This window comes from Lepus europaeus, chromosome 15, assembly GCF_033115175.1.
Source record: "Lepus europaeus isolate LE1 chromosome 15, mLepTim1.pri, whole genome shotgun sequence".
NCBI lineage: Eukaryota > Metazoa > Chordata > Mammalia > Lagomorpha > Leporidae > Lepus > Lepus europaeus.
In genome coordinates, this window is record NC_084841.1 from 7,174,919 (window position 1) to 7,194,732 (window position 19,814).

At 53.7% G+C, this 19,814-nt stretch overlaps 1 protein-coding gene across 4 annotated transcripts; it reads right to left on the reverse strand.

Moving 5' to 3' along the window:
• Positions 1-1,132: 1,132 nt before the first annotated feature.
• CMBL (carboxymethylenebutenolidase homolog) lies at positions 1,133-17,037 on the reverse strand. 4 transcript variants are annotated; one of them, XM_062211844.1, is made up of 8 exons: positions 16,894-17,037; positions 15,675-15,836; positions 13,950-14,155; positions 8,986-9,219; positions 6,800-6,907; positions 4,782-4,924; positions 2,677-2,768; positions 1,133-1,498 (listed from the first exon to the last, which is right to left on the reverse strand). In XM_062211844.1, exons 4-8 carry the CDS (start codon positions 9,198-9,200, stop codon positions 1,319-1,321), a joined length of 738 nt encoding a protein of 245 aa, XP_062067828.1. In that variant the 5' UTR covers positions 9,201-9,219; positions 13,950-14,155; positions 15,675-15,836; positions 16,894-17,037; the 3' UTR covers positions 1,133-1,318. The 4 variants fall into 4 exon arrangements, with proteins under 4 accessions (XP_062067828.1, XP_062067826.1, XP_062067824.1 ...); XM_062211842.1 differs by lacking the exons at positions 13,950-14,155; positions 15,675-15,836 and having other exon boundaries at positions 16,894-17,036; XM_062211840.1 differs by lacking the exons at positions 13,950-14,155; positions 15,675-15,836 and having other exon boundaries at positions 8,986-9,248; positions 16,894-17,036.
• Positions 17,038-19,814: the final 2,777 nt, after the last annotated feature.

The following is a 19,814-nucleotide window of genomic DNA, read 5'->3' on the forward strand; positions in this document are numbered from 1 at the left end:
CTGGGGCCCAAAAATACCAGTGTCGGCCAAACCACTGCCTAGGAGACAGCACAGTGAGAACTAACCCGTTGTTGTCTAGTTGGCTTTAAAAGAAAACTATAGGGGCTGGTGTTGCAACATAGTGGGCTGGGCCTCTACCTGGGGCACCAGCATCCCATGTGGGCGCCAATTCTGGTCCCGGCTGCTCCACTTCCAATCCAGCTCTCTGCTATGGCCTGGGAGGGCAGTGGAGGATGGCCCAGGTGCTTGGGCCCCTGCACCCACCTGGGAGACCCAAAGGAGGCTCCTGGCTTCGGATTGGCCCAGCTCAGTTGCCGCCATTTGGGGAGTGAACCAGCAGATGGAAGATCTTTGTTTCTCGCTCTCTCTAACTCTACCTCTCAAAAAAAAAAAAAAAAACTGCAGAAGCTGACACTATGGCATAGAGGTTAAGCCAGCAATATTGGCATCCCATATGGGCAGCAGTTCCAGACCAAGCTGTTCCACTTCCAATCCAGCTCCCTGCACATGCACCTGGGAAGGCGGTAGAATATGGCCCAAGTGCTTGGGCCCCTGCACCCACATGAAAAACCCAGAGGATGCTCCTGGTTTCTGGCTTCGGTCTGGCCCAGCCCTAGCCTTTGTGGACATTTGGGGAGTGAACCAGTAGATGGAAGATGTCTCTCACTGTCTCTCCATATCTCTCTCTCTCTAACTCTCCTTTCAAATAAAATAAATCTTAAAAAAAGAAACCTACAATCTATGCCTTCTTGATTTCCCCTACCTGTGTCTATGTGTTGAAATGTTGCACTATATCCCAAAAAATTGCAAGTATTGCATGTTAATCAAAGGAATTTCATTTGCTTAAAAAAATTTGCTCAAAAAATGTCATTTGCTTAGCTTGACAGAATTGAGTCAGCGGAACCCATATGTTGCAGTCTGTGAATGTCACAAATTCAGTTCTCCTAAGACAAAGGAAAATGTCTAAGCTCCTCGTCTGGCCTGGCTTACAGTGCAGGTCTCCACAGCTTTGCCACGAGTCACTGAACCGTGCAGCCAGAGGCCCAGCCACCCCTGAGCTGTCGCCTGTCCCTCCCGTCCCTGAATGGCCCCGGGGTGTCGCTCTATCATTCAGATTCTTCAGGCACTGACCTACTTCCTTATATTTTTATTTGATGTACATCTGCTAAATTGCTTTCACTCATTAACATTTCCTACTTTGTCCTTCCGATGCAACTACGAATTTCGGGATTCCCTACCTGTATTGTAGATACAGTGAAAATGAAACGATTTCTTACAAAGCACATGTCTGGTGAAAACCATTTGCACTTGACCGCCGCTACAGGTACTTGTTCAGCCACTCGATCAGATTCCTCCTTGCTTCTTCAATGTAGGGCTTGTCTTCAGGGGAGCAGTCTTCTCTCTTCCGGTGCACAAACCCGTGAGTCTGCCCAGAGAACGTCTTAATCTGATACTCGACTTTGCAGTGCTCCTTCAGCTTCTGGGTCAGCTGAGAGACCTGGTGTGGGAGAGATTTCGGGATGACACGGTTTCCACCAGTTAGTAACATTTCCGTTCCCCAAATCTGCGGCAAGTGGTCATGAAAGACGTCCAGTGTCAGTGCTCTGAGTTACCGGCCAGTTCTGTAGCTGCACCGACTTCCACTTCTAAATGCATCCCTAACACGTCCTGCCCTGTGCCGCAGGAGAGATCTCAGAGCTACAGAAAAACGAGACCACAGCAATCACAGGTGCTCCAAGACAGCGAGCAGGTTCTGTCCCCGTGAACCCACTGGAAACCGGCGACGCCTGTGGGAGACGCGTTCACTCCTGCTCAGGACTGAACACCCTGGCTCGGCCACACGGCACCTGGGGAGCCACACCCGCTGCCGCTGCCCAGGATCACCAGGGAGGCGGGCAGAGCAGAGCGCCAGCCCGGGGCAAGCTCGGAACCCAGACCAGAACCATCGTGCGGCTGAACCATCCAAGCCAAGGGCCTTCGGACTTGGAAATCATTTGCACTAAAACGTAAATTACTGACTACGGCCATGTCTACATGACTGCTTTCTTCTGCTTTTCCTTATCAGCGTGCTGGATTTAACAAATCATGTCTTCAAGGTCCCAGACTGTGGTCCCTGTGGGTCACCACTGGGGAGGCAGGAGGTGGAGCCAGATCCTACCGGGCCCCTGCCCAGAGCTCAGGAAACACCTCGTGCTCTGAGGGTTTTCCATTCCACTGTAAGTTCTGATAAAGCACACACACCCCCCTTTAAAATTTCAATGCTGGGGGAAAAAAACTGAATTCAAGATTTTCCCTCAAAATGTGAAATGCAAGAGAACTTCGAAACGTTCATGCGAAATGGAACGGAAAGGTAAGTTGGGGGCCGGCATTGTGGCGCAGCGAGGTAAGCCACCACTTGGGGCCCCAGCAAGTCCTGACTGCTCCACTTCTGACCCAGCTCCCTGCTCATTCACCAGGGACAGCAACTGAAGATGGCCCCAGGCCTGGGCCCCTGCACCCACGAGGCAGACTCCTGGCGTAGGCCTGGCCAGCTCTGTCCGTTGTGGGCATCTGGGGAGTGAGCCAGTGGGTGGAAATGTTTATCACTCCCTCTTTCTGTAACTCTGCCTTCCAAATATATATATAAAAAAAAAAATCTTTTTTAAAAAGGCAGGGGCTGGGGGAGAAGCCACTTACGTGCTCCAGGGGAATGACGAAGTCGTTTTCAGCAAAGATGAACAGCGTGGGGTTCTTTAAACTGTAAATGTCCCCGAAGTCCTTGACGACCCCTGGAAGGGAGATCAGGCGCGTGAGAGCATGCCGTGCCAGCTGCTCCAGCTGGGTGTGGCTGTCCAGGTGTGCACTTCGGGGGCTTTCTTTGCCTTGCTTTCTCGGCTTTGTTAGTGTTTACGCAATTCCGCAGAAGAGGCCCGGGTCCGAGAGAGACTGACTTGGGTCGTCCCACCCTCCACTTCGGCCCTTGGGACTCATCACCTGGCAGCCTGCTTGCTGTGCTGGGTAAAGCCGGGAGCAGCCTGAGAAATGGGCTGTGCCTGCCTTGACACGGAGGGGGGCATGTCCTCATTCTAGAAGTTTCTCCCCGCCTCGGTGAGCACCCCCAGGTCCCAGTGTAATGCTCAGCGTGCTTTCCTTCCTGACAGGAGCGGCCTGTGCTGGGACCAGACCCCAGCCGCACCTGGTCCTGCGCGGGCTTCTGAACGCTCGGTTTGCATCCTTAGCTCAGAAACCTGAGCTCAGCCATCCTGCGCTACCAGCCCTGCGGTGCGCCCACTTCCCCGGGAAATCACCTAAACGCCGTGCAAGACCAAGTAACACGGAGGTCACCCCCCCCACCACGATAACTCCGCTCCAAGGGGCAGGGAGCCACAGGGCAGGTGGCCACCTGCCCTGCCCTGCGCCACCCTGCCAAGGCCACAGCCCGCAGCTCACGCACTGCACAGCTCAGGCCAGAAGGTGGCGCCGGCGAGGCGGCTGTGCAGGAGCGCCGACCGCTGGGTCACACAAAGGCCATTGGCTCTGCTGTGCCCAAGGGCAAGCAGCAATTTACGGAGTTCATTTCCTTTTGTGGGAGGAAACCTAAAAGGGTTCTTAAAATGCTAAAAGTAAGGAAAATAGAACCATTAAGCCAAATAAGAACCGGTAGTGTAACTTCGGGGTCAGTGTCATCTTTGTAGAGAACATCTGGGGGTTCTGAATCCTTCCTGGTCCCTACTTAGCCTGCAGGTTCTGTATGTGGAGACAGTGTTCTTAGCTCAGTGCTCTGACGGCTCTGGTCTGCTTCCTTCAAAACGTGTAAGTTGCTATTTACAGTCCAAAGTGAGTGTTTTTTTTTCCCTCCATCTTGTGTGGTGGCGGGGCGGAGGGGGGGGGAGTGAGGGCAAATCTTATCTTTGAAAGATTTTCATCGATATTGCTTATAAAAAATAGTGCTTGACATGAATCAGGAAGAAATGCTGTCCCTCTCCTAGGTAAAGAAGTGGAGCCCTCGGGGCGGCGTTGGGGGGTAGCTGGAGCCACGGCTGCCACTCCTGCTGCTCCTCTTCCGACCCAGGTCCCCGCTAATGGCCTGAGAAAAGCAGCAGAGGATGGCCTGGTACTTGGGCCTTGACACCCACACGGGAGACCCGGATGGAGATCCTGGCTCCTGGTTTCCGCCTGGCCCAGTGCTGGCTGTTGCGGCCATCTGGGAAATGAACCAGCGGATGGAAAACCTCTCTCTTTAAAGTACATAAATAAATCTTTTTTTTTTTTTTTTGACAGGCAGAGTGGACAGTGAGAGAGAGAGAGAAAGGTCTTCCTTTGCCGTTGGTTCACCCTCCAATGGCCGCCGCGGTAGTGCACTGCGGCCGGCGCACCGCGCTGATCCGATGGCAGGAGCCAGGTGCTTCTCCTGGTCTCACATGGGGTGCAGGGCCCAAGCACTTGGGCCATCCTCCACTGCACTCCCTGGCCACAGCAGAGAGCTGGCCTGGAAGAGGGGCAACCGGGACAGAATCCGGTGCCCCGACCGGGACTAGAACCCGGTGTGCCGGCGCCGCAAGGCGGAGGATTAGCCTAGTGAGCCGCGGCGCCGGCCTAAAAGTACATAAATAAATAAATCTGAAGACACACACACACACACACACAAAATGGAGCCCCCAGCAGAGGCCCAGCCTCCCGCTGGGTTCCCAGGTCCTTAGGAGGCCACCTGCTTAGGAAGGGGCTGTCTGCACTGCTGGGGTTCCCGTGGGCCCTGCCACTCAGCCTCGCCCTGAGAGTCGCGGTGCACGGGGCACACGCACCGTAGACGCACACCCCGGCCTTGACTTCTGGGTACGTGGTCATGACGTGGTGCACAGCAATGCCGCCCCAGCAGAAGCCCACGACGCCGATTCTCTGGGCACCGCAGTGTCGCTTCAGGTACTGCAGAACAGCCTCAAACTCCCTAGAAGAGAGCAGCCAGGCACCCGAGAGTCAGCAGGTGCGCCGCGGAGCCCGCAGAGCGCCGTGCCCTGAGTAACAGGGCCGTCTCTGCCACTGCCATTTGCGATGGTCGATGAGTCTTACTTTTGGAGCTCCATCCTCGCTCCTTCCCGCCCAAGGGACGCACCGTCCCGTCACGCAACAGCCAAGCCAAGCACCCAGCAGAGCCGCAGGCATGCGGAGCCCTTGCCAGGACACAGCTTTGGCCGGCTCACGCCCCAGCTGAGAGCAAGATCCTGGGAGCACCCCCATCGCCTCTCCCCGGGACAGGTCCCCAAACACTGTCACCCCCTCGAGGAAGCCCCAGCCAGCCAGCACTGCCGGTCCACTCCTGTGCCCAGAGTGCAGTGGAATCTGGATGGTCGCCAGGACTTCGCAAGCCACAGTGGGGCCAAGCGGTGCCTCTGCCAAGGGCTTGTTTGGAACCTGGAGTGCATTTTTCACGAGAAGCGCTGCGCTGACGCCGAGGCCAGCGGGAAGCACTGCTTGATCCAATAGTAGAAAAACTCTTTAGGGCTGCAAGCTTTCAACAGCACAGAGCAATTCTAGGCACTTTTCCTTTTACTCAGCACGTGCGTTTGGACACGCTTCTAAACAAGCGCCCATGCTGCTCTGTGCCCACGTGGTTATTCCCATGATGCCCCAAGAGCAGGAATTCAGTAACTCTGCAAAATAAAATGTAACCAGCAAGGGATTCTATTGCTTTGGCTTTTAACTTTTCTTCAATGCTTTGGTCTCAAACATAACTACCTTAGTCGGAAAGAACAAGAAAGCAGAAGGTGTTTCTGTAAGACACTGTTGAGGGGCCAGAGCTGTGGCACAGGAGGTTAAGTCTCCACCTGTGGCACCAGCATCCCACATGGGTGCCGGTTCCGGTTTCGGCTGCTCCTCTTCCTACCCAGCTCTCTGCTATGGCCTGGGAAAGCGGTGGAAGATGGCCCAAGTGCTTGGGCCCCAGCCCCCACATGGGAGACCCAGAAAAAGCTCCTGGCTCCTGGCTTCGGATCGGCCCAGCTCCGGCTGTAGTGGCCATTCGGGGAGAACAGCAGATGAGGATCTTGCTCTCTGTCTCTCCCTCTGTTTGTAACTCTGCCTCTCAAATAAATAAATCTTCAACGAGAAATAAATAAAATATTCTTGAGCTGAGCTGGATGAACACTGACTTGCTTTGGTTGCGCAAGACTGTTCCCTGCAATTCTAGAAACACCAGGCTCCAGCGTGGGATGGACTGCTCCTCCCCACCATATCTGTGGAGGCTCTGCCCTCAGTTCTAGGAGTCAAGGATGTGGTCTGGACCTGACCAGAGCACAGCAACCTCGTGGCCACAATCACTGGTTCAAGGGCAGGCTTTGCCGCTAATCAAAACCAAGCACACAAAATGAAACTTTCTGGGTGAGAATCCAATGGAAGGCTGGAGCTGCTGCAGCCATCCTGCCACCTGGAGGCGAGAGCTGCCCAAGATTGGAGCCAACACCCAAGATACACCGCTGTGAGATGTTGCTAGGATCTTTCAAGCTACAGACCAATAACTACTTCTACCTCTTTTCTATTCTACAAACCAACAAATCCATGACTGTTTCCATGGTAAACATTCAGGATGGATTTCCTGTCACAAACGAAGACACAGGACTGCACATGGGGACTCCTGATGGGCACTTCTACAACGTCCCGCTGGGCACCCGGGGCATGGAGAATTTATCAGAGGGGAGCAGCCCTGTGTGGAGACACAATGCCCTGGTGCTGTGGGAGGGACTCTACCAGCGGTGACCCACGACGTCCGTGGCTTCCACGTGGCCCCCGCAGGCCGCACCCACAGCCGCACCTGCTGATGACTTACTTATTGATCTTCCTGGCGTTTCTTGACTTCACCCACTCGGGGAAGGTGGACCAGTCACCAGAGGGGCTCCACGGCTCCTGGCCCACAAAGAAATCCGGAAGGATGGTTCTGGAAAACACGAACGTGAGGCGGCTTAGCTTCAGACCTGCATGCCACGTGTTCAGTACGTGCTGGGCGGAGCTGGCTTTGCGGGGCTGGCGCTCAGCACAGCGGTAAAACCACCACCGGCAACGCCAGCATCCCATCGTGGGGCCTGTTCAGGACCCGGCTGCTCCACTTCCCATCCAGCACTCTGCTAATGCATCTGGGAAAGCAGCTGAGGATGGCCCAAGGCCTTGGGCCCCTGCACACGGGTGGGAGACCCGGATGGAACACCAGCCTCCTGGCTTCAGCCTGGCCTGTCTGTGGCCTCTTGGGGAGTGAACCAGCAGATGGAAGATCTCTCTCTCTCGCTCCTGCTCTCACTCTCTCTCTCCCCATCTCAAGAACTTGCTACACTGGTGATTCTGCCTCCTGGAGGAGGGGAAGCGGAGGTCATGAAGGCCACATATGAGCACAGCCGAGGCCACAGGGGGCCAGGCCAGAGCATCTCGGCTTTCACAGCCACAGGTGTTGCCCAGCCCTGGGAGATGACAAGGCCATCAGCAGGGCACTTCCTGTGAGATAGTCCAACACAGGACGCAGGGCACCTGGGCACCCACCCGAGGCAGGCAGCTCTCAGGGCCCCATCCGCCCCGGGACATTGCACCTCCGTGGCCAAGGCGCCTCCCGGCCTCTCCCATTAGTCTCGGATCAGAGGACACACCTGGTGAGCACATGACCATGACCAAGCACTTTTCATGGCCTCTGCCCACGCTGCCAACGTGGCACAGACTCCCGCCCCGAGGGCAAGGTCTACAGCGGATCCTAGCAGGGGTCACAGAGAGAAGTATGCCAGGCTCACCCAGCCCATGTTGTCCTGCTGGGCAAGTCAACCCAGGAGGCCCGGAGCCAACTCTGCTCCCTGCGGCAGGAGGAACCGAGCCCTCATCCCTTAAACGCTTTCTGCCACGGCAGCCTGGCCCAGCAACCCAGGGGGTCACCTTGAGGGCAGCAGCAGGGGGATCTGCTCTTCTCTGAGGTCCTGAGTCCAGCTAAAGGCCCCACCCAGTCCCCGCTGGCTGCAGCCGGGAGCATGTGGCAGTCTCCATCGTTAAGCCCTGCTCTCCTAAGCTGCACCAGCAGCTCCTAGCAGCAGCAGCTCCTTCCTCAGGCCCCAATGGAAGAACTCAGGGCTGTGAGCCCTGGAAGGCCTTCCGCACTGGGTTCTGCTGGGCCGGGAGGCAACTGGAGCTGGTTGCTCCTGTAGGACCGGGCTTGCTCACGGAGAGCAGGGATTTGAGCCAGTGCCACCTTCCCGCTCGACGTGAGGTCTGCGTCACGTTGTGCGGGGTGGGATTCCTGTAAACCAGTCTCTCCAGCAGAGGCCGGCGGGCTCGCAGGTTGCCAGCCTGTCTGAGAAAACACAGGAAACCCGCGCGGGGCTGGCTCCAGTCTGGCTGGGCACGAAGCTTTCTGTAGCCAGAGAGGACGGCAGGGCCCCCTCTCCTTGGTGCTTGATGGAAGCTCTCACTGCGCCAGGGCCGTGAGGAGCGGGCCGTGAGAGCCAGCCGCCTGGCAGGACAAAGGCGTGAACTCGGAGCCCACGCGAGGTCTCCCCGTGCCGATTCTGGACCCCGGTCTAACACACGGGGCCATGACAGTGCACACTGGGACCAGGAAGACCTACAGACACCCTCCCCCTCCCCCATCCAAGCAGGCCTGGAAAACCCCACCCAAGGCTGAGATGCTGCAAGGACCAAGTACTGGGTCCACTTCCGAGCCTGTATGGTCTGCCCCAGGTGTCCGGAGCCTGCGTCTGGCCACAGCCCCACGAGGGGAGAAGAGTCACAGTGTCTCAGGAGCCTGCCGGACCGGGTGCTCCCAGGAAGACCGGACACCCAGGGGTTGGGGTGCAAGCAGGTGCGTGTTTCACATCTTATCCCATTTCCCACTTACCTTCCCACAGTGAGATAAGGAAGCAGGTGATGTAAGTGAGAACAGAGTCCTGTTGGTTTGTGTTTTGTTTGTTTTGTTTCTTGCCAAATGGAACAAAGTAGACCATGGGAATTTAGCAGACTTTAGGCAAAGGAAGATTTTATACCTACGTGTATCCATTTCCTGCAATCATATCCACTATATATCTGGTATTGGGCAGCTGCCAGCCAAAGATATCCTGAATGACGATCACAGCTTTGCCTGTATCCATGGGGGGTTTGGTGAGGTAAGCCTTGATGTGCTCCACTTGGACTTCATGCCCCATCCCGCCATACTCCATCCTGTGGCCGATGTCGCACGGGCACGGTTGAGCTTCGTTCGCCATCGTAGATGCTCAAGTTGGACTACACAGAGAGAGGCACGACGGTATATTCTGAGAGGGAGAGACGCAGAGAAAGACAAACATCTTGTATCTGCTGGTTTACTCTCCAAATGGCCACAAGGGCCAGGGCTGGGCCAGGCCAAAGCCAGGAGCCCGGAACTCTGTCTGGGTCTCCCAAGTGGGTACAAGGGGCTCAAGCACTTGGGCCATCTTCTGCTGCTTTTCCAGTGCATTTGCAAAGAGTTGAATCCAGAGCAGAGCAGCTGGGACCCAATCCACTGCTCACTTGGGATGCTGCCCTCACAGGCAGCGGCTTAGCCCACAGTACCACAATGCCAGCCCCCAGTTGTAAACGCTTAAAGCACTGGTTAAGATACAGCTTCAGACTGAACTGTCTGAAAATTAAGGTTCCTCAGAAAAGAGGAACTATAACACAGAGCCCAAAGATAGAGTAGAGCCGTTCATCAACCAGAAGCCAACAGCATCTTTTCAGGCAGATGGTGGATTAGCTACCAAACCAGGCTCAAATTAACTCACAAGGCAGTCTTCAATAAAGATTAGATAACAAGATGTCATGTAAGTAGAGTGAAAAAATTATAATAAAAACCTAAATGGTTTAGAACTGAATGACAATGAAAACAATGGCGAGCCCAAGTTGATACAATCAACACAGGGGAACTAGAAGAACTCTTTGCAGCCTGGAGCAGAGATGAGACAAGAAGACAGAATGAAAAGAAATGAAGCATCTATAAGTCTGGGGATAAGAGCAGAATATGCCCTGAGTCCACTCGGGCTGCTATGACGAAACACCGTGCACTGGGAGCCCCATCAACAACCCAACATCACCCACAGTCCAGGAGGCTGGAAGTCCAAGTTCAAGGTGTCCGTTGAGTGTCCACCTTGTGGTTCAGAGATGGTAGTGCCTCCTCCATGTATCAGGAACTGGCTAGCTGTCCCTTATAAAGGCACTAGTCTCACACTAATCCCATCATAAGGACTCCACCCGCAGGGCCCAATCACTTCCCAAGGCCTCGCCTTGTTGTCACCCACAGGGCCAGGACTTCAACCTTTGAATTTAGAAAATGGATAGAGACATTCAGACCATAGCAAGCCTACAAAGAGAGAATAATATAGAAATAAAACAAAGTCCAAAAAGAGTAAAATCTAATTCGTTGAAGAGTTATAAAACAGGCAATCTACCACAAAATTGAGCAATACAAGAGGAAAAAAATGATCAATGCACACACATACACACAGTGTCCTCAGGGTAAGACGGAACCCCGGAGGTGCTGGGAAGAAGAGTGGCCATCTCTGGCTTGGTTTGAAGAGTCACTGAAGCTGCCACTGTCAAAAGAGGCTGTCGGACGGCCAGGATGGTGATGCCGAGAAGGCAGAAGCCAGCTGTTGTGCAGATGCAGGCAGACTAGGTGTGCGGGCACTGGACAAAAAGATAGCCAGAGGGGACCGTGACCGGAGGAGCAAGTGCCGAGGAGCAGAGCGCTTCGGCTTGTGAGGTGGGGTGGGGTGCCCATCAGATGCCCCCTTGGAAAGAGCAGTCTGCAAAACAGTGCCCTGGGTGGCCCGTTTACGTGGGAGATAATCGACCTCTGTTACTCAGGGAAATGATACCCAGAACAGCTCAGACACGCCATGTTCGGTCTTGCACATTGCAAGAACGGTGCCTTATAGGGAAGAGGGAGGGGCTGCAGGTTGATCCGAGTGAAGCAAGGCAGTCAGCCAAGACCTAGCAAGGTTAATGACGGGGCATCCCCCCTCAGAGCGCCTGGCTTGCCATCCAGCTTCCTGCTGGGGTGTACCCTGGGAGCAGCCAGTGACGGCCCAGCCCTGGATGCTGCTGCAAGCATCTGGGGAGTGAACCAGCAGATGGAAGGCCTCTCTCTCTCCCTCTCCCTCTCTCTCCCCCTTGCTCTCGCTCCCTCTCTCTTGCTCTCTTCCTCCTTCCTTCTCAAATGAATAAAAGGAAATAAACTTTTAAAAAGCAATTAAAAAAAAAAAAAGTAAAGACAACCAGCAATCCAGAAATCCCAGCACTGGGTGAATTCTGGAAGGAAACTGACAGAGGGTTGTGTGTGTGTCCATGTGCACACACTGTGGACACGGAGACGTGTGCTTTGTGCCTGATGTAATGGAACCGTTAGAAACAAACCAGCTGAGGAGAACAGGACACACTGTGACTTGGTCATTGTTGGTGGTTAAATTGTGGCCCCAAAAAGATGAGCTCACATCCTCTCCTGCAGTTGCTGTGAATGTGACTTTGTTTGGGAACAAGGACCTTTGCAGAGGCCACCAGGTGAAGGTGAGGCCATACTGGGTTAGCACAGGCCCTGAATTCACGGCTGGGTCCTCTATGAGACAGGCCCTCAGGAGAGAGGGCTGTGTGAGGGCGGAAGCAGAGACTGGAGGATGCTCCCACCAGCCCAGGAAGGCTGCGGCCTGCCAGGAGCTCCCAGAACCTGGGAGAGGAAGGACGGATTCCACACCGCAGGCTTCAGAAAGAACACGGTCATGCTGACACCATGACTGCAGAGTTCTGGCCTCCAGAACTGTGAGACCAGAAATACTTGTGGTTTTAAGTCACCCAGTGTTTGCTAATTTGTTCCATCAGCAAAAGGTAAGAAACACATTAATAAAAAGAATATTATGGGGTTGGGGTTTGGTGTAGCAGTAAAGACACCGTGTGGGGTACCCAATTATCCTGGTTCCACCCCAGGGGCAGCAGGTAATGGCTCAAGTGGTTGGGTCCCTGATACCCATATGGGAGACCTGATTGAGTCTCTGACTCCTGGCTGTGGCGTGGTCTAGCCCTAGTTGTTGACATCATTTGGGGAGTGAACCAACAGATGGAAATCTTTGTGCCTTTCAAATAAATAAACTTAAAAAAGAACATTACATAGAAGTTCAATGAAAAATTGCACTTACATTTCTCCAATGATAAACCTCAAAAACAATGCTATGTAAAAAAGAAAACTGCTATTTTCAAAATTTTAAAACTTATTTTTATCTCTCTCAAAAGGCAGGGAAACAGAGAAAGGCAGAGAAAGACACAGAGTGATCCTGTGCCCACTGATTCACCCCCCAAATGTATGCAACAGCCAGGGCTAGGCCAGGCGGAAGCCAGGAGCTGGGAGCCCAACCTCAATCACTCACATGGGCGTCAGGGACGCAAATACTTGAACCATCATCTGCTGCCTCCCCGGGTACGCATTAGCAGGAAGCTGGAATCAGAAGCAGAGCTGGCAGTGGCTCCAAAGAGGAACACGGCCATCCCCAGCAATGTCGTAACTGCTGCACCAAACACCCACCCACAGAAGAGCTATTCTGATGCTAAGTGAACACTAAGAACCAAAACCAATATGTGTTTTAGTAATAAGCAGACCGCAGTAAAAATATCATGCATGGGAATCAAGAGTAATATTTACTGGACAGGAAGTGGGAATGGATGGACAGTGGGTTTTAATTGTATTTACTCCATTTCACTGCCACAAAATGCTTTGACTACAAGTGCAGAGGGCAAAACGGTAATTGTCTTTTAAGTGTGGGTAACGTGAAAATGGGTGGCTGTCGTTTACTTCCTGCACACTGCTGAGTATTCGTCGTGTTTCACAATCAGAAATAAATTTAAAATGATTTTTAAAATGTTTAAAATGAAGTCATCAGACATCGAGGAGAAAGAAAGCAATGAGTAGTTCTTCAGCAAGGAGATCCGACTCCTGTTTCCATGCTTTTGTCTGGAGTACAAGCTGCATTATAGAGCCGCTGGCAGCAACAGGTGTCCGAGCGTTTCGGCACAGAGAGTGGCACGTGCCCTGCCCTACTGCACTGTTGTTGGGAGTGATGTTTGGGGCTGTCCTGTGAGGACTCAGGGACTACACGAAAATCCTGGTCACTCCCAAGTCAACTCTACTCTACATCTCTTCATTCTGTCTTCTGTTGATAATGACTTTTGTGGCTGGCAGCTCTCTGGACGCACCCCACAAGGCATTCTCCCACCGAAAGGGACAGCGGCCAGGAGAGGCCTGGGTGTGCTGTCTGTCAAAGGCTGACCCCATCCCGGACAGCCCACATGGGCACAACAGCTACATCATGCCTGTGGGTTCAAGGCCAAGTCCACTGGAAGCAGGGCAGGCAAAGTTCCTTCTGTGGGCCCTGGCCAGACTCTCCTGACGGTACCGCAACCACATTTTCTATAGAGCCACTTTCCAGGATGTCTGCTGCCCCCCACAAAGGACACAGTTTTGAAAAGATAATTTCCAGGGAGCGGGTGTTTAGCCTAGCAGTTAACACACCTGCATCCAAGATCAGTGTACCCAGGTTCAATTCCTGGCTCTGACTCCTGATTTCGCCTTCCTACTAAAGGAGAACCTGGGACGCGGCTGATGGCCCAAGTGACTGGGTCCCTGCCACACACACAGGAGACCTTAGAGGAGTTCCTGGCTCCTGGCTTTAGCCCTGACCCAACTCCAGTCCAGCCCAGGTATAGTGATAAATACTTCTGGCTAGGTAGACGGGGCCTAGAAGGGCTCCTTGAGTGAGCAAAGCCAAGCAGTGGCCTCTGTGAAGGGTGCTGATGTCCTTTTAATCAAGGTCTTCTGCACTGTTGTAACTGACCTGGGTGATGAGAATTTTATGCATCTTTATTGAGTCACGATTGGAGACTTAACCTTTACCCAATTAACCAATCAAAACCATCATTTCTCCCGGACCCATCAGAGAACATCCCCTCTTGCAGACCATAAAAACCACTAGGCAATCAGCCCTCAACGGCTGGCTCCTCCAGGGACCCTTGAGGTGCGCCAGCCGATCTTGCTTTTGCTTCCTCTGTTTGTTTGTTTGTTTGTTTCCGTGAACTGCTTCTGCTTTCCACACTCTTCCTTGTCTGCACTCCTAGTTCTTCATGGTCACAGGACACAAGTGCTAGTGATTGGAACTGCAGATTCCTGCAAGAATAGCAGGCATGTGGGGAGTGAACCAGCAGATCTGAGCTGTCTTCACAGCACTCTGCCTCTCAAAAAAAAAAAAAAAAAAAAAGTAAAAGACTGGCCTGCAGATATAAAAATCATCATGTTGTAAGACCCCTGCTAAAAGTAAATATTAAGATAATATAGTGAAGGGTTAAAAAGTTTAGCTGCTGGCAGTAGACATCCCTTAAGATAACTGTGTCTCCACCCGCCTGCAGAATAACCTTGGGAAACTGCCTTGTGTAACTGCTCTGTGTAACTGTCTCACTCGATAACGCTTGCAGATGTCCAAAAAGAGCTGCAATAAGTTTCTGTAACTTAGTGACCATTGTATAAACTTATCCCCTCCCAACACCAGCGCCAAATGTACCCTAGATTAGCGAGTAGAACATTTTGGGGCTTTTCCAGGAAAGACCATCACCCCTTCCCTCGCCCTTCAAAATAGCTAAACACCAAACGCTCCACATACATATGTTAATCAGGTGGCTATTGTCTTTAAAAACTGCCTGTAACCCCTGCTCGGGGCTCTCTGGACTGCCTGTGATGCTGGGGAGCCCGTGTTCTTTGCATCGTCTGGCCTGAGGTCTGGGTCTCTGGGGTCGCCATCCTGACGACCACGAAATTGAGGTCGTTCAATGTATTAAGGATTTCATTTCACTCACATCACAAGATGGATGTTCTGACTGGCTCAAAAGACAGCCAAAAGAGCACAAATTTATACTGCAGAGTGAGGTTACCAGGAATTGTAAATACAGACAAAGTGTTTTTCAGAGGAGAGAAGAATGTCAATTTGTTTTCTAGGAGACAGGAGAGAATCCACAAATATATTGGTCTGTCAGTTACCCATGAGATAGAAAGTGGCTCACATGCAGACAGTCCAAAGGGTGACCCACAGATGGATCCCAGTTGTCACTGCACACCACATGGTCCTTCGTGGGATTGATAAGTTTCAGAGCTGTGTGTCTGACATGTATGGTCCTCAGTACTTGTGTGTTGCATCTGACACACATGGCAAGTCCTCATTACACCTGTGTCAGGAAAGGCTTTTCTGCGGCACGGCAGGTGTGTTTGGGGCTACCCCCGGCCACCTGAGATCCGGCTTCTGGCATCCACCGGCAAGGTGCCCCTCCTGGTGCCAGGGCTGGCCAGGACGTGTCCCTGCAGGGGACACCCTGGTGGCATCTTTGGCAAGGCGAGTAGCAGAATGGCCTGTGGCTTCCACTCAAACATTCACACACGATGCCACAGGCCCACCCCTCTACAGGGTGACTTTTGGGCCCCCCAGCTGCGGAGGGTCTGATCTACAAACTCCCCGGAGCTCTGGCTTCCTGCTGCTCTCTGCCTGTGCCTTCCAGAAGCGTTCCTGTACTCCGTATGGATCCGCACTTCTCGACTTCTGTTTTGAACCAGCTCTAACACCTGCCTGGTCCCCTCTTTCACCAATACAACATCTTCACCGTGTGCTCACTTTCATATCTGGCACAAGTCAACACTTTACCTTCTGCTGAAAAGGATCCTTTAGCCATGTCACTGAACCTTGTTTCCTTCTCTCCACTGGAAGGAAGGAAGCAAGGTGGTTGCGGGTGGCAAAGAGTGTCCAGACTGTGATTTCTCTGCGTCCACACCCCCAGGATGGACACATGTCAGCAGACAGACCTCTCTACACAGCAAGAATGGAGAAAGCCTGGATTTGGATTCTGAGCAGAGACTGAAGGGGACAAGGTCGAGGAGCAAATCGCTGGGATCTCTGGAGACTTAGATCCAGAAACCCCGTGCACAGGTTCAGGAGGATGCTCCAAGATAACACGGGAAGGTGTGGCTATAGGGGAAGGGCTGGTGTTTTTCCTCTCCTGGTTAAACATTGTAGGAACCTGGCCACGCAGGGTTGTGGATTGCATGACCTTCAACTATCAAAGGCAAGGTGGGGCCAACGGTAACCCTCACACCTCTCCACAGGGTGTCTGGTTTGGATAGCATTAAGGAGACAGCTACCTGCCGTGGTGCACGCACACACGGGCTTGCACTTGCCTTTGGCCTTCTCTCTGGCACTTCCCAGGCCGGCACAGACTACCCCAGACACCCAGCTCTGACCACTAAACTTTAAATGGGCTTTGAAAACAACAGGTGGCCTCTCCCGGCGGCGGCAAGTGGGTCTGCCCAGCGCTGGCAGTCCTGGCCCGGCGCCCTGGTGCACGCTGCAGATTCTTGGCAGCACCCACGGCGCGCCCAGGATGTGTCACTCTGAGACCCAGCAGCTCCCCTCTGAATCCGCACCCGGAGGATCCGCGGCTAGGCGCGGCGGGGGTGGGGCTGGGGGGGGGGGGAACGCCTCAAATATGCTTGTGTTTTTCAGTTTCACATCCCTAAAAAAGTATGCAAGCAGCACGTCCCGCTGCAGGGAAAGACCTACAAAGGGCAGTTAGTGGCACACGGGACGGGCCAGGGCCCGGAGTTAAAGGGCACAGCCAGGTCCGCACGCGGCACGATCGCTAGCGCTTTGCAAAAGCGCAGCTGAGCCCCGTCCCCAGGCGCACGGGGCGGCGGCCCCAGGCGCACGGGACTCCGGCAGGGGCAGCCCAAGACCTTTATGCGACTCCGATTTGGGAACGGCCCTGGGTGAGGCGAATGCCCCACCTGTGCAGGCGGCGACCCCGCGCGCGAGCGCCCGCACAGCCCAGCCCCCTAGGGCCTCAGGATCCCCAGGGACGCGCACGTACCTGGTCCACGGCCGCCTCTCCGCTCGGCTCCCGTGGGAAGGCAGCGCGGGGCGGCCCGGGGCTCTCGGAGCCGGACTGGGGCGGCGAGGGGGAGGCGCCTCGGCGGGGCGGGAGGGGTCGCGCGAGCTCTGCTCCGGTTCTTGGCCTCCGGGAGGGAGGGGAAGGAAGAAGCCGTGGGGGGAGGAGGCGGAGGACGGCCGGCCTGGCTCCCCGCCCTGCAGCTTCTATTGGAAATCGCAGTGAGGCTGTTGTTCTTATTCTAAGCAAATACTTGCCTTGCATATTAAATTTTTTTTCCATTTATTTCAGAGTCAGAGCTCCTATCCACCGTTCACTCTGCAAACGCCTGCAGGGTCTGTGCTGGACCCAACCCGGCTCTCTGGGGTGACCTCAGCTGGCGGCAGGGGGGAGCTAGGGGCCCATTCCTTGCCCCAGCACCTGGGTGATTGTTAAAGTAATTAATTACATGGTTCATACTTGGCCTCCGCGCCCCTTAATTTTGTCTGCACACCTAACCAAACTTGTGATCTCGCCTCCCAGTGGCCACGGAAGTCAGGAAGAAAACGGGGAGAAAGGCGGATCAGGAAGAGAAGTGAGGCAGAGACGGGGAACCTGAGCCCAGGTTCAGGCTGGCACTGAGCTGCGCCCCAGTGGATGGGTGCCCCTGCCCTCAGGAGGGCTCTTCTGGAGAAAGATGCAACTCCTTTAAAGTTCCCTGTCGGCACGGGGGTGTCTGGTGGTGACCTACTGCCAGCAGAATCCTGCGGGAGCTTGGAGATCTCGAAAGACAAGATGGGTGCACAGGGTGTCCCCTGGACACGCACAGCTCTCCCTAGAAGTGAGGCTTTTTCTGTAAGACTGATTTAAGGCATCTTTCAACACGCCGAAGTACCGTTTACAAAGAAAGAATAGACATGACTAATTACGTATCATTTTTCTCCCCTAAATTTAGCTCCCTAAGTATCGCTACTACCTCCTATTTAATGACACTGCTATTAATAGGAGGGGTTTTATATTCACAAGACTCTGTGCCTTGCTACAATTTGGTAGCCCTGGGTTCATTTATGCGTGGGCTTTGCTTGGGAAAGAGCTCCGGGGGCCTGGGCAGAATTTGGGGAAAGAGAGGCTCCTGGGCAAGTATAAACTAGGTCAGGGGAGCAGGCGCTGTCTCCTGCTGTCACAACGCAGCAACCTGAGGTTGCTCAAGGCAGGCTCTGGGTACTCTCTCCTCGGTGAGCGTGTGCCTCGGATTCCCGCCGAGCGTTCACCTGATAGGCCCCTCTCTCTGAAGGTTGTAGCTCTCCCCTCCTCCCTTCACCATTTTGGGAATTTGAATCCAGCAATGGGAGCGCTCTCTCTCTCTTTCTCTCTCTCTCTCTTTCTCTCTCTCTCTCTCTCTCTCTCTCTCTCTCCCCCTCTCCTCCTCCCCTTCAGTCCTTCTGTCTTATTCTGTCTCTCAAATGAATCAATTAAAAACTTCTTAATGTAGACTTATTTTGTTGCAGAAAGTTTTGAAATCCATGCAATGTTTTCATCATACTCATGTTTCATGCACTTTTTTATTAAAATATTTATTTTCTTTATTTGAAAGGCAATGACAGAGAGAGACAGAGAAAGAGAGAACCTAACATCCCCTGGTTGACTCCCCCAAATGGCCACAATGGGGCCAGGACTGGGCCAAGCAGAAGCCAGGTGTCAGGAACGCCGCCCAGACCTCTAACTTGGGTGGCAGGGGCCCAAGTGCTTGGGCCATCTGCTGTTGCTTTCCCAGGTGCGTTAGCAAGGGAGCTGGATTGGAAGCAGAGCAGCCAGTCTCCAGCCAGCCATCACACAGGATGCTGGCATTGCAGGCTGGAGCTTAACCCACAGCACCACAACGCCAACCCTTGCGTGAACTTTTTGAAGACTTAGCCTTGGCACAGATTTCAACACTTTGTGCATCAAAATACGTTTGTCTTTTGATTCCACTTTTCCATGAACTTTTGAAAGTGCCCTAGTGTGCACTGTGGGGAACTGCAGGCTGGCCACCTGTGGGAACATCCTCCACATAGCTTGCAGCAATCGGTCGACCACAAGGCCTACGAAAACAACCAGGTGAGACAGATGAAACAGGATAGACTCTGCATAAACAACTAGGAGGAACCAGGTGAAACAGATGAATTTTAGACCTGAGGCTATACGTGCCCTTTCATCTGATTGGACGACATTAGCATAAACTGCACGTGAAGAGAACCGCTATTGGCTGTGGAGCACATGTTCCACAGGACTTGGGATATAAAGGGACATTGGGATCTGGGTGGGGCGTGGTCAACGCCACCGAGGCCACCGCCCCTCCTCCTCTTTTCTCCTCTCCCCTTCCCCTTTCCTTCTGTCTCCACGAATAAAGTTCCTTGAGAACCGAGAAACAGTGACTGTGTCGTGACTGCGTCGGATCCTCGCTGGCGAGGGTCCGACAGTGCACTGTACGTATATGCTGCTTATTGCAAGACTTGGTTTACACAGTCACTAGGGCTGCTGAAGCGCTTCCCAATGGCAGCAGCTGCCCGGGCTGCGCCAGGCTGAAGCTTAAGTCTCTGTGCCCAGTACTGAAGGCCGAGGTCCACACACAGGCAGACAGCAACAGAAGATCAGGAGTCAGCTGGAGCCTGCGGGGCAAGCCCTGTGACCCCACACAAACAGGCCGGGACCTGTGGCCATCACTATGGCTTCTGACCGAGGTGACGAGGGTCTCCTGCAGAACCCAGAGAGCTTTGTCAAGGAGCTGAACTCACACCCGGCCCGGGAGTCAGAGGAGCTGCAGGAAACCCCAGGGAACGCAGAGCAAGTGCAGGTCCAGCTGCAACTTGGCCAGTGAGGTGAGTCAGCAGTTCAGCACCAGCGAGGGAGCTGCAAGCTGCAGGCTGCCTCCCTGCTCACCCAAG

Bases quoted from the DNA above. Each gene is read 5' to 3' on its own strand.
- CMBL (XM_062211844.1), bottom strand. From the start codon at position 9,200: ATGGCGAACGAAGCTCAACCGTGCCCGTGCGACATCGGCCACAGGATG. The intron at 4,925-6,799 runs GTAAGTCATCAG...GCTCTCTTCTAG, and splicing joins AACGCCAGGAAGATCAATAA to GGAGTTTGAGGCTGTTCTGC. The intron at 1,499-2,676 runs GTAAGTGGCTTC...CTCCCACACCAG, and splicing joins TCGTCATTCCCCTGGAGCAC to GTCTCTCAGCTGACCCAGAA.